Source organism: Oppia nitens, unplaced genomic scaffold (assembly GCF_028296485.1).
Source record: "Oppia nitens isolate AA-2021 unplaced genomic scaffold, nextdenovo-longstitch-racon4-pilon3 scaffold4_pilon_pilon_pilon, whole genome shotgun sequence".
Classification (NCBI taxonomy): domain Eukaryota; kingdom Metazoa; phylum Arthropoda; class Arachnida; order Sarcoptiformes; family Oppiidae; genus Oppia; species Oppia nitens.
The window spans coordinates 3,945,346-3,959,134 of record NW_026533232.1 but is presented as its reverse complement, the minus strand read 5'-3'; the positions used below and the strand labels follow the sequence as shown (position 1 = coordinate 3,959,134).

At 29.6% G+C, this 13,789-nt stretch overlaps 4 protein-coding genes across 4 annotated transcripts; 1 reads left to right on the top strand and 3 right to left on the bottom strand.

Moving 5' to 3' along the window:
- Positions 1 to 970: 970 nt before the first annotated feature.
- On the bottom strand, positions 971 to 6,359 carry LOC128960243 (uncharacterized). Its single transcript, XM_054306314.1, has 6 exons — positions 5,956 to 6,359; positions 1,768 to 4,414; positions 1,618 to 1,683; positions 1,413 to 1,530; positions 1,159 to 1,344; positions 971 to 1,090 (listed from the first exon to the last, which is right to left on the bottom strand). The coding sequence occupies exons 1-6, from the start codon at positions 6,131 to 6,133 to the stop codon at positions 971 to 973; spliced, it is 3,315 nt and encodes a 1,104-aa protein (XP_054162289.1). The 5' UTR covers positions 6,134 to 6,359.
- Positions 6,360 to 6,440: 81 nt separating this feature from the next.
- Positions 6,441 to 8,074, top strand: LOC128960622 (STE20-related kinase adapter protein alpha-like). Its single transcript, XM_054306744.1, has 3 exons — positions 6,441 to 7,540; positions 7,605 to 7,716; positions 7,789 to 8,074. The coding sequence occupies exons 1-3, from the start codon at positions 6,745 to 6,747 to the stop codon at positions 7,991 to 7,993; spliced, it is 1,113 nt and encodes a 370-aa protein (XP_054162719.1). The 5' UTR covers positions 6,441 to 6,744; the 3' UTR covers positions 7,994 to 8,074.
- Positions 8,075 to 8,114: 40 nt separating this feature from the next.
- On the bottom strand, positions 8,115 to 9,927 carry LOC128960621 (zinc transporter ZIP6-like). Its single transcript, XM_054306743.1, has 4 exons — positions 9,299 to 9,927; positions 9,020 to 9,238; positions 8,560 to 8,956; positions 8,115 to 8,491 (listed from the first exon to the last, which is right to left on the bottom strand). Exons 1-4 carry the CDS (start codon positions 9,473 to 9,475, stop codon positions 8,115 to 8,117), a joined length of 1,170 nt encoding a protein of 389 aa, XP_054162718.1. The 5' UTR covers positions 9,476 to 9,927.
- An 88-nt stretch (positions 9,928 to 10,015) lies between these two features.
- On the bottom strand, positions 10,016 to 10,849 carry LOC128959833 (calmodulin-like). The gene is made up of 3 exons (XM_054305850.1): positions 10,753 to 10,849; positions 10,509 to 10,674; positions 10,016 to 10,439 (listed from the first exon to the last, which is right to left on the bottom strand). Exons 1-3 carry the CDS (start codon positions 10,753 to 10,755, stop codon positions 10,153 to 10,155), a joined length of 456 nt encoding a protein of 151 aa, XP_054161825.1. The 5' UTR covers positions 10,756 to 10,849; the 3' UTR covers positions 10,016 to 10,152.
- Between the last annotated feature and the right edge of the window lie 2,940 nt (positions 10,850 to 13,789).

Sequence of the window (13,789 nt, the reverse complement as noted above, 5' to 3'; positions counted from 1 at the left end):
AACTCTCATTTACCATAAGACTGACTGCTTTTTATGGTTTCCACTTAGGCTTTGCTTAGAAATTGAGAGATCACTGACTTTGTAGGCACTCATACTTGTTGTACAACTTTTTTGTACATTTCTGTCAAATATTGTTTCACTCGATTGTAGCAAAACTTGATTTTACTAAATAACTTAACCAAAGATATTATGTTTTTCTATTCTCTCTCTTTCTCTCATCAAATATAAGTCTTAAAATCAATCGACAGCTTTTCAATGGCAATGATTCCGGTAAATACATTGCTTGTATACTATAGTAAACATTAAACACTTCCGTTTAAGTGGTATTTCTCAAGTATTAACCACTACTTAAGTCTTTATTTATTTTTTCTAAATTTGTTAAAATCATACGTAATAACTATTATATTACATGTGTATCTCTGTTTACGCTAAATGATACAACAATTATTGCCATATATATATTATACATATGTAATATATACTATGCCTTTATTATCTATCATTAGTATATTTAAAGCGGAATTCAGTAAAAAAATTAATAAGTAATAAAATTTATAATTATCTTAAACAACTACTTCAAAATAATTTTTTGAAATTATATATTAATAGTATTAACGATAGTATACTATACTAGTACTACAATACTTTAATTGTCGGCCTTAAGTGTTAAAAATATACAAAATATATTAATACACGATATGAATAATAATCGTATTGTTTATTATATTCTATTATTGTATTCAATAAATTTAAAAATCATATTATTATTTTTGTTAACCTTACACACACACACACACACACACACACACACACACACACACACACACACACACACAACACATTTAATGAAAAAAATCATGTTTTAGAAAATTAATATTTATTAATTTTATTAAAATAAATAATTTGTTTAACTTAAATCTATAATAAAATACCATTAAAATAATAATTAAAAATAAATAAATGTAATAAACTATGAATATGAGAACTGGGATCTGGGTGCCGGTGCCGGCATTATATGTTGGGGAGAGTATATCATTTCACGCGTCGAAAATTCCGTCTCATTATATATGCTATCGTTTACTGTATTTTTCTGGTTATAAATAAACAAATATAAAAACAAATAAATAATTTCATTAATATACTTAACAGAGAACTTACCGATGAATATCCGTGAGTTGAGGAAGCGGTACGAGATTTAGGCCGAAGAGAGCGACTGTATTGTCGCGATTCATAAGCGCACAGATCGTCATTGAGTAAAGTACCCGAAGAAGAGACCCGATTAGGAGTGGCGTAAACGTGATTCATGTGGTGCTGACTATGACTAGAAGACATTTGTTCCGGATTCTGGAAATTTACACCATTTTAGTAAAAATAAATCAATTTATTAATATTATTATAAATGCTTTTTATACCACATAATAATTTGTTGTATATGTGGGATTGGTAGCCATGGCTTCGGCTATTTGAGCCCATCTCATGCGGTCATCAATTGTCAATCGGTAAGCAGTGGCCGCTTGTTTGTTAACATAGCTTTTTAAATATATTTATAATTTATTTTCAGTATTGTTTATTATTAGTAAATTTTCAAACTTTTGATAATCATATGAAAACAATTACCTAAATGTATGACCACTTGCGGCACTCATTGCTTCCATTTTTTGCTGCTCTTTCTTCCAGCGCTGACTGTTTGGTTAAAAAAGTTAAAAAATATAAATTTAAAGTTATTGTAGAGTATAATGACTTATAATGAGTGAACGCATGACTTACTTCCACATATAAAGACATAAAAATGTAATAATGATTATAATGAGTGCCGCAACAGATCCTCCCAACGCAACCCCCAATACTTCTGCATCGATGTCACACTTGGATCCAATAAAGTTTGCCTTACATTTGCACTCTCGCTGACCATTCACTATAAAGCACTCGCCTTTATTAGAGCAGTATTGTGGTGAACATGTTTGGCATATACGACCCGATTTGAGTTTATCATTAATAAATTTGTCTTCATATCCCTGTTCACATTCACACCTAAACGTTCCGAAATCATTGAAACATTTTGCATGTTTTGAACAGTCGTTTAGTTCATTATTTGAACACTCATTCAAGTCATCGACTCTCGGAATAGCATTGAGACTGCCGTCGACCCACAGCTGACTATCGCCAATGTTATTGTTGCGGACGGCTATAACACGGGTCAGGTCTTGTTGGACATACCTTTTGATGGATGGATTAGAAGTGGCATTATTTAGCTCTAAGTTAATGCTGGCGTTTATTATAGTTTTTCCGGCGACTGAATAAAACCGATTTATTTTAGTTCCCAAATAAACTTTACTTAATTTTGACGCCAAAAATATAGAGTTAATCGCTTGAAGGCTTTCATACTCTAAATACTGATATTCTTCAGTGTCTGTGTTAAGTAAATTGCGATTAAATACAAGTTTTTTATCAGCCATTCGGTCGACTTTAAGAGATAGAGCCAATGCAATGATGGGAACGCATGGAGTTCTCGCTTGACTTCGGGAATAGCCTGGTCTGCACTGACACGAACTCAACCCTAATTCAGTCAAACACTTCTCGTTGAGCGCCGCCTCACACGTCGAGTCGTCGCCAACAATACACGTATCAATTCTAACTATCGGTACATTAGGACGGGGTCTAAATGGAGGTCTTCTAACAATTAGTGGTTTTGTTTGAGCTGTCTGTCCATTGGGTTGCAAAATACCCTTTTTATCACCTCCGCTATCTTCTCCACTAACCATTACTCCTGAACCCACTTGCAAGGTTGGTGTCTTAGAATTCACTGTATTAGCTCCTGGATGGCGATTAGATGTATTTGGTCTTCCGGGACCAACATGAGGTTTCACTTCATCCATTTCTACGGGAACTACAATTGGTTTGCCAACAGCTGTTACTGTATTTTTAGAAGTGGTTGACATCTCAGCTGATCCTAAAAGTGTTATAATATCTTCAGAACTACTAGTAAATGAAGAAGTAATAGTTTTGTAATTTGTTTTATGAGCTGGTCTTCCGTACACTATTTCTACGTCATCTTTACTTATATTTTGTAATGAATTATTTAAAACTGAATTAATTGATGTGTTGAGGGTTTGTGTCGGTGTTATTATTGTCGATAAAACACTTTCACTGGACATATGTGTTAATGTATTTGAAACTTTCGTATTCACGGGTGTCGGGTCTATAGTTGTCGATAAACTAGGTTTTGGACCAATTTGTTGTTTGACTACAACTTCAAAAACACTCGGTTCCTCTGGCATTGTGATAATTATTGGTTCATCTGTTGCCGATTCATAAGTTTTAGTATTGGAAGTGGAAGTGGCGACCGGAACCCAATCAGTGATAGGACCGGTTGGCAATGGGATTGGCGGTTGACTCGGTATTACAAATGAAGAAAACAATGTATCTGTTATATCTGTCGTTGAATTAACTGATTCGACAGTCGATAATGTTGTCAATGGTTTGGTCTTTGAAACACTCACTTCTAGTAAGTGTGAAGAAAGTGATGAAAATATGTTTGAATAATAAGAATTTGCACGAATAAAGTCTTGAATATTTGAAGGGTTTGCCAAAATCTTATCCGTAAATATGGGTCGAGAGTTAATTACAGAATTGGTTTTATCTTTAATTTTATCACTGGATTGTGTTGTTTGTATTTTCGGTAGATTTTTCAATACCATCATATCTTTCTCATCTTTTATGTGTGGTTTTATTAAACCTAATAAAAAGCTAACATCACTTTCAGGTATATTAAATGGAGGTTTAGTTGGCCCTATGTTTAATGGTAGTGGTAATCGTGACAACTGTGAGGGAGGAAATGGCAGCGCAATACCGGCCGGTCTTCCCGGTCCTATCAAAACATTTGGTGGAACTACATTAGGCATTTGATTTCCCAATGGATTAATAAGCGGCACTTTAGGTGGTCCGCGGTTATTGATACGTGTGGCCGATAATAAGTCAGGTCTAAATGGCCCCAATGGTTGTAATTTGTTTTGAGGTCGCGGTAACTTAACATTACCACCGATAAGCTGCAAAATGCCGCTAATTATATCATCCATCGATGGATTAGCATTTGTTCGTCTTTTTTCACCACTTTCTGTCGTTTGATTTGTCAAATGTATAGAATTTATTGGATTCGAAGTTATTGAAGAACTGTGTGTCTCTATTCTCGATGATATGTCAGAGGAATTCAAAGATATGTTCGAAGATATTATAGGATATATTGAAGAAAAGGAAGAAGAAACTGAATTTAATTGTGGATCAAATTGTTTTTCTTCATTGTTGTCTAATTTTGAATCAATGCTTTGGTTATAAAAATAACTTTTGCTGTCATTATTACTACTAATTGTCCCAAAAGTTGTTACATCAATGTCTTGTTTGCTGAAATCATTTGTGCCTAAAATATATTGTGTATATAAAGTTATGTTTATACAATACAATACTAAATACTATATATGATTAACGTGTATGTTATACTGTCTTATTATATATTATTGATATAAGTGTACATTATATTCAATACAATTGTTGTTATTAGTTAATTGAGTAACAAATATAGCACTTAAAAGTCGAGTGAATCTCAATGAATGACCTAAAATTGCAATTCTTATACATTCTCTGAAAACATTTTTCAATACAAATCATAATAGTAAGTGAATCTCAACTATAAGCTTAATAAGTGATATATCATTATATTTCATATAATATATCCGGGTCGCCTAAATAGTCAACCAACCTAAACATACATACATTATTATATTTAAGATTCTCTCTTTTAATACTACTGTATTATCATATCAATGATGACATTATTGAATATTTTACTAAATTTATCTCATTAATTAAATTTACAATACAGTTAAACAGTGACTGTAAGTTATAAATATACTATATATATATATATATATATATATATATATATTAAATTTAAATTATATATTAAGTTATACAGTAATGTGAAATTATAATATTGCAAACATTACTAGTCTATTATGTAAAGAACAAATAGATAACAACTATTCTTTCTATAAAACAATTATAGAATTTTAGTTTTGTTTGTTTTCTATGATAAACCTAAATAACAAAATTAACTTTAAAAAGTAAGTTGTGATTTAAAATATCAATTATTTCCTAATAAAATTGTGATTTACTTGTAAATATAGTATCAATAAATTCGATAAAAACGAAATTTTCACTAAAATAGTTTTATTTTTTAATATAAAGTTATGCATTGAAACGATTGACTAGAAGCCAATGAACTGGTATACCATAGACTGTGTTTACAATAATAAATAACTATATACTGAATACACACTATGTATTAGAGAGTAAGTATTAAACAGGAGTTGGGGTCACATTCTGCAAAGGGTATGAAGTATTAGGTATGCCATTGCTATGACGGTATCACTTGTGGATACGGGTTAGCACTTAAATTACTTCAACATTCAATTTAAATATTTCATACAATATAATTAATTTATACATATAATTATTATATATATATATTTATTTATTTATTTCAGTAAAAATAATATTCTATAATTAAATCCATTTAACGAATGAATGTTTTTTCAATGTCAACATAATTAGCAAATAAAACTATTAAACAAATTATACACTGAATCATAATATTAGATAAATATATAGTGTATATAAAGATTGGCTATAAATTTAAGAAGTAGTCGTCGTGGGAGAAGTACTTGTTTCGGCTCAAAGCTCAGGGAAGTACTTATTGGACATACTTTGGGAGTAAGTGTTTAGCTAATGCTATGAGAAATTTCTATCAACTCTACACTAACCGGAAGAGTGAGGGAAGAGAGGATCAATTGAGTGATACAAAGATTTAGATAGGATTTTGATTGCATTATAACTTTTGTTATTAATATTTTTTGTTATTATAAAAACAATTAAATGATAATTTGTGAAACAATCTCTTACTTGTATTATCAGTAACAAGAGCTGAGGTTTGTGTAAAATCGGTTTGTATTGGCAAAGATAATAACGTCAAATCTTCTATTTGGCTCTTGTTGTTAATGGAAGGATCAGATGAGGTGATAATAACTAATGATAAAATAGTTATAAAGATGACTTCGAAGTTCAGTTTGTGGTCAAACATAATAATAATATATTAACAACTATAGTAACAATCAATAACAACAATAAGTAACACAAAATCAAGTATCAAAAAACACTGAAAAGACAGTAAATGTCTCCAAAAGATGTTTCAAAACCATTGAAATACGAGAGAAATACCAGAACTGTTTGGAAGTGCCGTCACAGCCATCACTTCAAAAGCAACAAAACTATGAAAACTATGAAAAAGTTGTTTTCGAGAGTCAAAGTCAGTAACAGTCAGATTGACAGCCAGTGTTGGGCCAAGTCTTCGGTCAGGTATGTCTCAGACAGACTGAGCCAAACTTGTGTGGACTCGTAGTTGAACTTCACTTTAAAAGATGATTTCACTGTTAATAAGTTATATAAGTTTTGTTGGAAAACAGGTTTGAGGTTATATTGGGTTAACATTATAGCAGTCATTGCGTTAACATTGCATTACTAGTGCTTTCAAAGCGCAGAATCCATACATTGATTGTTGACTTAAATTGCATTCATTTGAATGAATGTATCGCTGATTATAACAACAATTGATTTATTGTCTTAAAACCAATGTCTTCGTCATTGTTTTGATTCACTTTTTGTACTCTCATTGCTTGAGATTTGTGGCAAACAATGAATACATTTATACATAAATCAAACTCAAAGTCTAGTTTTGGTGCAATTGTTGAACAAAGACTGGAATCGTTGCCACAACTGTATGAATGCGTAAATCAAATGAAGACAAGTGATGACCACTTTATTGTCAAATATATACCAAATGGCGATAAATATGCGTTAAGACGAACCAACTTAGAGATGGTTAACAACATTGAGTTTGTGGTCAATGAAATCAAGTCGACGTGTCTTTTAAAACACAAGAATTTGCTGCCAATTCTGTGTTCGTTTGTTAGGGATTTCCAGTTGTGGACAATCACTCCTTTAGCAGCCTATGGATCTGCCAGTGATCTCTCAAAAACTAAAACATTTTCAGAGTTGGCCATTGCATTCATAGTAAGAGATGTATTATCCGCTTTAGTTTATTTACACAAACGCGGAATAATACACCGATCGGTCCGCGGATCTCATATTTTGGTGACAGCACCCGATGGTCGATGTCTTTTGTCGGGTTTAAAGCACTCAACCAGTTGTATGAATGACGGCAAATGGCAAACAGCAATACATGAATACCCGACAAATGCCAAACCAAATCTCATTTGGTTGGCTCCAGAAATACTCGAACAAAACCTTTTAGGCTATAATGCAAAGTCTGATATCTATAGTTTGGGAATAACTATCTGTGAATTGGCAAACACTTGTATCCCTTTCCAAGACGTCGAGTTAACTGAAATGCTTTTGGATAAACTGACCGCACATTACCCGCGACCACTAGACTCTACTTGTGATGAGATTCGTGATCTTGAAATTGATGGTTTATATTAATCATATTTTTTTTTTGTTAATACTGTTTTATTAATTTTTATTTCAATTATTAGAAATGAGTGAAGAGATTAGACACAAATACGAGATTTACAAAAACAGAACATTTAGTCCATCCTTTCATAAGTTTACTATTGATTGCTGTTTAAACTTTGATCCGTCGCTCAGGTATTTGTCAATTTGGGTTAAAATATATATTTTTTAATTAATAAATTGTTATCATTTTTTAATCATTGATAGACCGACTGCTTCTCAACTCTTGGACCACAGTTTTGTTAAACAAATTAAGAAGTCTTCGCATAATAACTTGTTATCATTACTTCCTAACGTTCAACCGGTAAATAGTATCCAAAATAATGTCAACGGAGATAGTATTTCATCGGAAGACAGCGTAAATAAAGTCAGTTCTTGTGATGAGTCAATCAATGATTGGATATTTTCTTAAATTTTTAAATTAATTTTGTCTGCATTTTAGTCTTGATTTGTAGTAATTGTTAATAAAAATTAAAATATTTTATACTATAAATAGTAAGTCAATACTATTGTATAATATCACAGTCGATATATTAAAAGTTAATTTGAATGCTGTCTTCATATAACGAGATGACACACATAATGGCGACTCCAATACTGATTCCGATCAGTTGAACAGTCAATTTAAAAGCTCGTGTCGTTCCTGACTGTGTCGGACAACAGTCCAATTGTGGTATCATATCGACTAAAGCAATGTATAGAAACATTCCAGCAATTGCTGCGCTCAACCACGAGTCGTTGATACGACCGACCAATACTCCGACAGTCATACCGATAAAACATAGAAAAGCCGATAATATGTTGTAAATTATTGCTCTCTTCACTGCCAGACCTGCTCTCAGCAATACAGCAAAGTCTCCGACTTCATGGGGCAATTCATGACACAAGACTGCAATTGTTGTACTCAGACCTGTATGCCATCAAACAACAAAAATTTATTAATACAATAATAAATATAAAAAAGTGGTCTTTACTCACCCCCACTGACACCACTACCAGCAAAGGCTACCCCAATAGCGATTCCATCGCAGAAATTGTGAAGACCATCACCTGTAATAACCGTATAGATAACTGATTTACTATGAGCTGCCTGTCTTTGATGGTGGTGATGATGGTCTGTCAATTCTATGACAAAACCCCTATCGGGATCAGGATGTGGGTATACGCGGGTCTCTCTATGACACTGTTCAGTCATTTGGATGTCATTGTGAGCAGAGCTTGCAGTGCCTGCCAAACAATCGCCTTCAATGGACTCTTTGGTTTTGATATTTTCTTCATTAGATGTGTTGCGGAGTTTCTCCAGTTCTGGAGTCGATTCGGAAGTCATGTTATGTTTCGATACTTTTTCTCCAACCGAATGGTTATAAGTTTCCAACTTTTTTCAAAACAAAATATCAGTCATTAAACTCTATTTCAATTCCAAATAATTTAAACTAACTTTAGATTTCTTATGAGATTTATTACAAAGATCTGACACTATTGTGACAACTCTTTCAAAGGCCAAGAAGATTATGATAGCCGACAAAGCCATTAATCCAAACCAGACCTGATCCGAGTGATGACCAGTTGGATGATCTTCAAGAGTGTCATCAGTATTGTTAGAATTGGTTCTATTAGTTATAGTTATTTCATTTGAGTGTTCGTGAGATGAAAATGCCTTCAAAGACAAAGAAAAGCTCAAGAATTTTCAAAAATATTTTTTTTTTGTGATCAATACATGTGGCAGAAGATGTAAGAGAGCGTCTCCAGTGAGCGTTCCGATGGCCAGTCCGACCAATAACTGGATGATATCGCTGTGATGGTTACGTTGAATCACTGGAATCAATAAAATACTGAGAAGACCGGTCGCACTGACCGCCACCACAGCCGCCGAAGCCATTAACCACTGATCCATTGCGTTCAACAATCAAATCAATAGATCTCAAGAGAGTTTTCAAAAGTTTTCAAAAGTCAATGTCCTTTCAATTGGTAGTGATTTGAATGTCAGTCAAAGGGCTCAAGAGTTTGGCTCTTCTGCACTGCTCTGCACTCAACACTCTTCACAACAATAACTATGAAAACGTGTTATCAATACTACTGTAGTGTTAAACGTGTTGATCACTAATACATTAATACAATACAACTGTAAGCAAACAATTACGACATTTGAGGACAAATTGTTATATCAATTGGTGGCCAATAATGGCATCAATTATTAGACACAACTCATTGGCCAATAGTGTCACAGATATGTTGTGATCTCATAGTTGTCTCAATGTATGACCATTTTGGGCATCAATTGATTGCAAAACAACAGTCACACACTCTCTCATCATTTATGACATCCATTCAACCAATGCTGACATCTTTTGAAGCATACATTCAAACATCAATTTTATATCATTTTTTAATTAACTTTTTTTTCCAAACTTTTTATTTTTGTTTATCACTTTTCCGATGTCCTGATTATCACAATTAAGTAAATAATTATTATATAAATACTACAATTGAAACAAAATATGGTAATAGATGTAAAAATTTGTCAAATTTGTAAAAATATGATACAAATAGTAAATGTCATCAAATAAATGGTCAATAGTCGGGAATCGGTGAACATATAATGCGAACCAAGTCTTCATATTTGATGTTTGCATTGATCGATGGATTAATGTTGGCCTCTCTGAGGACCGCATCAAACAACTTCTCGTCAATAGTTTCGCCGCAATCCATGAGATAATGTCTTATATGTCGGCCATTGATTGTTCCGTTTCTGTTGCCATCCGACGCTCTGAACGCATCCATAACTTCTTGAATGACTTTCTCTTTGACGGAATGGGTGTGCATTACATCCAGAAAGTCAGCAAATGATAACTTTCCGCCTATTAATCGACACAAACCCATACTTTGTAACTAATAAATGGTTTAACAGATTAACTCATTTGACAAACCTTTTGATTGAAAGTATTGTTTGAGTTCAGGCAGTGTTGGACTCATTGCCAGTGATCTCATGATTGTCTTGAGTTCATCAATGGTATTGATTGTTCCGTTCGAGTGAGTCATCAGATAAAAACAATCTCTGAACTCATCGATGTCTTCACCGCTAAAATATCGAGCCTTTCAATCAAAATAAGTATTAATTTGTTTGTTAATTATATTTAATATATTAAATGAATATTAAATGATAATCATTACCATTGATTACACCTATCATTCAAATCAATTCAAACACTATTAATATATTGTATTTATGTCAACATTTGCTTACATGTGTCCATCAATAACGTATTAATTCAATATATAATACAATACAGTATAATACTGTACTGCACTATACTGTAGACTCTATACTGTAGAGTCTATACATATAAAAAATAAATTAATCTTATATTATAACTGGTGGGTCTCTGTTTTGTTACATTTTAATAATTTAATATCTAAAAAATTGTACATGGTAATTTATTCAAAAAACTTCCAAAATACTCATGAAAGTATAGGATTTTTGTTTTTATACTTTTTATTTTTGTAACCAAAAAAAATATTGTTATAAATAAATAAAACATTATCATTAGTAATGCGAGTGGCCATTGACGGCTAATAATAAAAATGGCCAAAATTTCGCCGCAAAAGTTAATTTAATTAAAACAATATCAATGAAAAAAATGTTAAAATTTTTTTTAATTAAATTAATTAAATCCTATATAAGGCATAATATTTTAATCTATATTTGAATAAATTACCATGTACAGTTTTTGAGATATTTAATTTTTAAAATGTAACAAGGCTACGAGCCGCCCATTAGATATTAGTATATCTAATAATACATAAGTATAGTATTGTATTATTTTATTAAGCAATTAATTAATATAATTAAATAATTATAATACATTTGATAAATTTATATATTAAATATGCAAATCATAATTAATAAAATTTAAATTATAAAATAAACTGTTTAAATTTATTTCTATCACTTCAATATTTGTAGTTTTATCAAATGGTCTGTTAAATTACTATAAACATAAAAAATAAATTATTATGTAATTGTATTAGTTTTATAAACCAATAAATTTATTTAAGGATCTAATTAATTGTAATTTCAAGTTATGACATACAATAGATTTAAATGAAAATCATTGAAAACAAAAATAAATTAGAGTTTGTAGTCAACTGTTTTGTATATTAAACACAATTTCCTCTCTTTTGTCAATAATTATAAATATCAGTTTAATTTTAATTAATTAAATGAATGAATGGTTACCAATAAAAGTTAAGTACCGTATTGTCTCACATTAAACACTAGTTTATTATTGGCTTATTGTATGAAAAATAATTTTAAATACTTTATTTATAAATATACAATGTAAAAATAACTAACAATATATAAAACAAATTTAATAATAAATTAAATACAAATTATTTTTATTAAAAAATTAACTCCACAGTAATGTTGAATGTGTTATTCAGTTAACTTTAATCTATTTTAAGCTAATCTATCATTAATTTGTTTTAAACTATTACTTAAACACAACTTTAATAATTAAATTCAATTATTATATATATATATATATATATATATATAATAGATATAAATAATTATTTCAATATTTATAACAAAAATGCTGTTTTAAACTAATGTATAATCAAATGATATACATAATCTCATACTAATGTAAAGGTAAGTATACCTACATGTGATATGTTTTTATTTGTATCAATACTTTGGTTTACATTTAGGATTAACTTTCCAACAAATAACAAACTTTATAGTCTATGTTAAGGTCACTGTAAATTACAATCTGTATTACAGATTCTGTAATACTGTACATGAATATTGATAAAAGCAATACATTCAGTATAATCTAATTGATTGAAAATAGTTTCATTACTCTAAAAATATTATTGTAAATAAATCCAAAAAATATGTCATTATTTGTAATATCAAACGTTTACATAGTTTTTCATATTTAATATCAATGAATCCAAAGCTAAATTTAAATATAATTTAATTGATATATAGTATATACAGTACATTCAAATAATTATTTAATAGTTGCAGTAAACTAAACAAGATTTGTCACACCTTACTGTTAATATATTTGCTTTAAATATTTATATTAATATAACACAAAAATAAGTTTTAGACTATTATAAACTATTAGTTATACAAAACTAAATTATGTATGCGTTGAATGCAAATGCAAATTAAGTGTATATAATATGACCATTAATTTGCTTTTAATATATTTATTTTTATATTTTAATAGCCTTTTGTAATTAATATTTGTTGTTATTGTATCAGTTCATTATAAATTATTATTACACTATTAACGCAATTATTAATAATTTTATGATAAAGTAATAAAATTACTTTTTATAATATTTTCTTATATTTTAATTTTGACAAAAAAACAAAAGGTTTATTATTATAGTCTTACAGTATTATTAATATATTGTAAGTAGTTTTGATTTTATCTGTATTATTAATAATACTTTTTTTTAATGAAAGAAATATATTATTTAATTTTTAATTTGATTTCTAAAAATTAGTAAAAATTGATATTTTAAGGTGGGGTAACTCAAGACATACTTAATTTTATTAGTTATTCATATTAATTCATATTTCAGTTTTATTATTTAATAAAATTATATCTTTATTTTGTAATAACGATTACTTAAAAATAAAAATAATATGATACTCTTAATTAAAAAAAATGTAGACAAATATACAATTTTTAAAAGCAATATTTGTATTTCTATCGCAATAGACTTTAAATGATCCTAATATTTTGTATATATTTTATAAATTTTTATACAATTTGAATATTATTTTATTTTATAATTATATACAAACAAGACATAATAACAAACAAAACATTGATAATAAATTTATATTTATTATATTCATACAATCAACAATTTTTTTAAAGTTGAATTTTTATTTAAGAAAATAAAACAATACAAACATCTTTTATAACATTATTTCACAAAATATTAATAAATATAATATTAAAAAGTTATTAAATATACTATAATACAGTATAATAATAATATAATATTTAAAGTTGATATATATAAATATACTATAACCTATATTAAGTGAAACGTAGAAATAATGGCAGAAATCTAATGGCAAAACAAATGTGAATCCATCAATAGGTTGTCGACTCAACCATTTTGACGAGACTGACAGCCATGGGTTGTAACCCAACCCTCCCATAACTTTTCAAAC

Coding starts and splice junctions, on each gene's coding strand:
- LOC128960243 (XM_054306314.1), bottom strand. CDS start 6,133: ATGTTTGACCACAAACTGAACTTCGAAGTCATCTTTATAACTATTTTA. Junction 1,684..1,767: donor TTATGTCTTTATATGTGGAA/GTAAGTCATGCG, acceptor TTAACCAAACAG/TCAGCGCTGGAAGAAAGAGC. Junction 1,531..1,617: donor GCAAGTGGTCATACATTTAG/GTAATTGTTTTC, acceptor ATATTTAAAAAG/CTATGTTAACAAACAAGCGG.
- LOC128960622 (XM_054306744.1), top strand. CDS start 6,745: ATGAATACATTTATACATAAATCAAACTCAAAGTCTAGTTTTGGTGCA. Junction 7,541..7,604: donor TCGTGATCTTGAAATTGATG/GTTTATATTAAT, acceptor TTCAATTATTAG/AAATGAGTGAAGAGATTAGA. Junction 7,717..7,788: donor AACTTTGATCCGTCGCTCAG/GTATTTGTCAAT, acceptor AATCATTGATAG/ACCGACTGCTTCTCAACTCT.
- LOC128959833 (XM_054305850.1), bottom strand. Junction 10,440..10,508: donor ACAATACTTTCAATCAAAAG/GTTTGTCAAATG, acceptor GTCGATTAATAG/GCGGAAAGTTATCATTTGCT.
- LOC128960621 (XM_054306743.1), bottom strand. CDS start 9,475: ATGGATCAGTGGTTAATGGCTTCGGCGGCTGTGGTGGCGGTCAGTGCG. Junction 9,239..9,298: donor TCTTACATCTTCTGCCACAT/GTATTGATCACA, acceptor TTGTCTTTGAAG/GCATTTTCATCTCACGAACA. Junction 8,957..9,019: donor AATCTCATAAGAAATCTAAA/GTTAGTTTAAAT, acceptor TTTTGAAAAAAG/TTGGAAACTTATAACCATTC.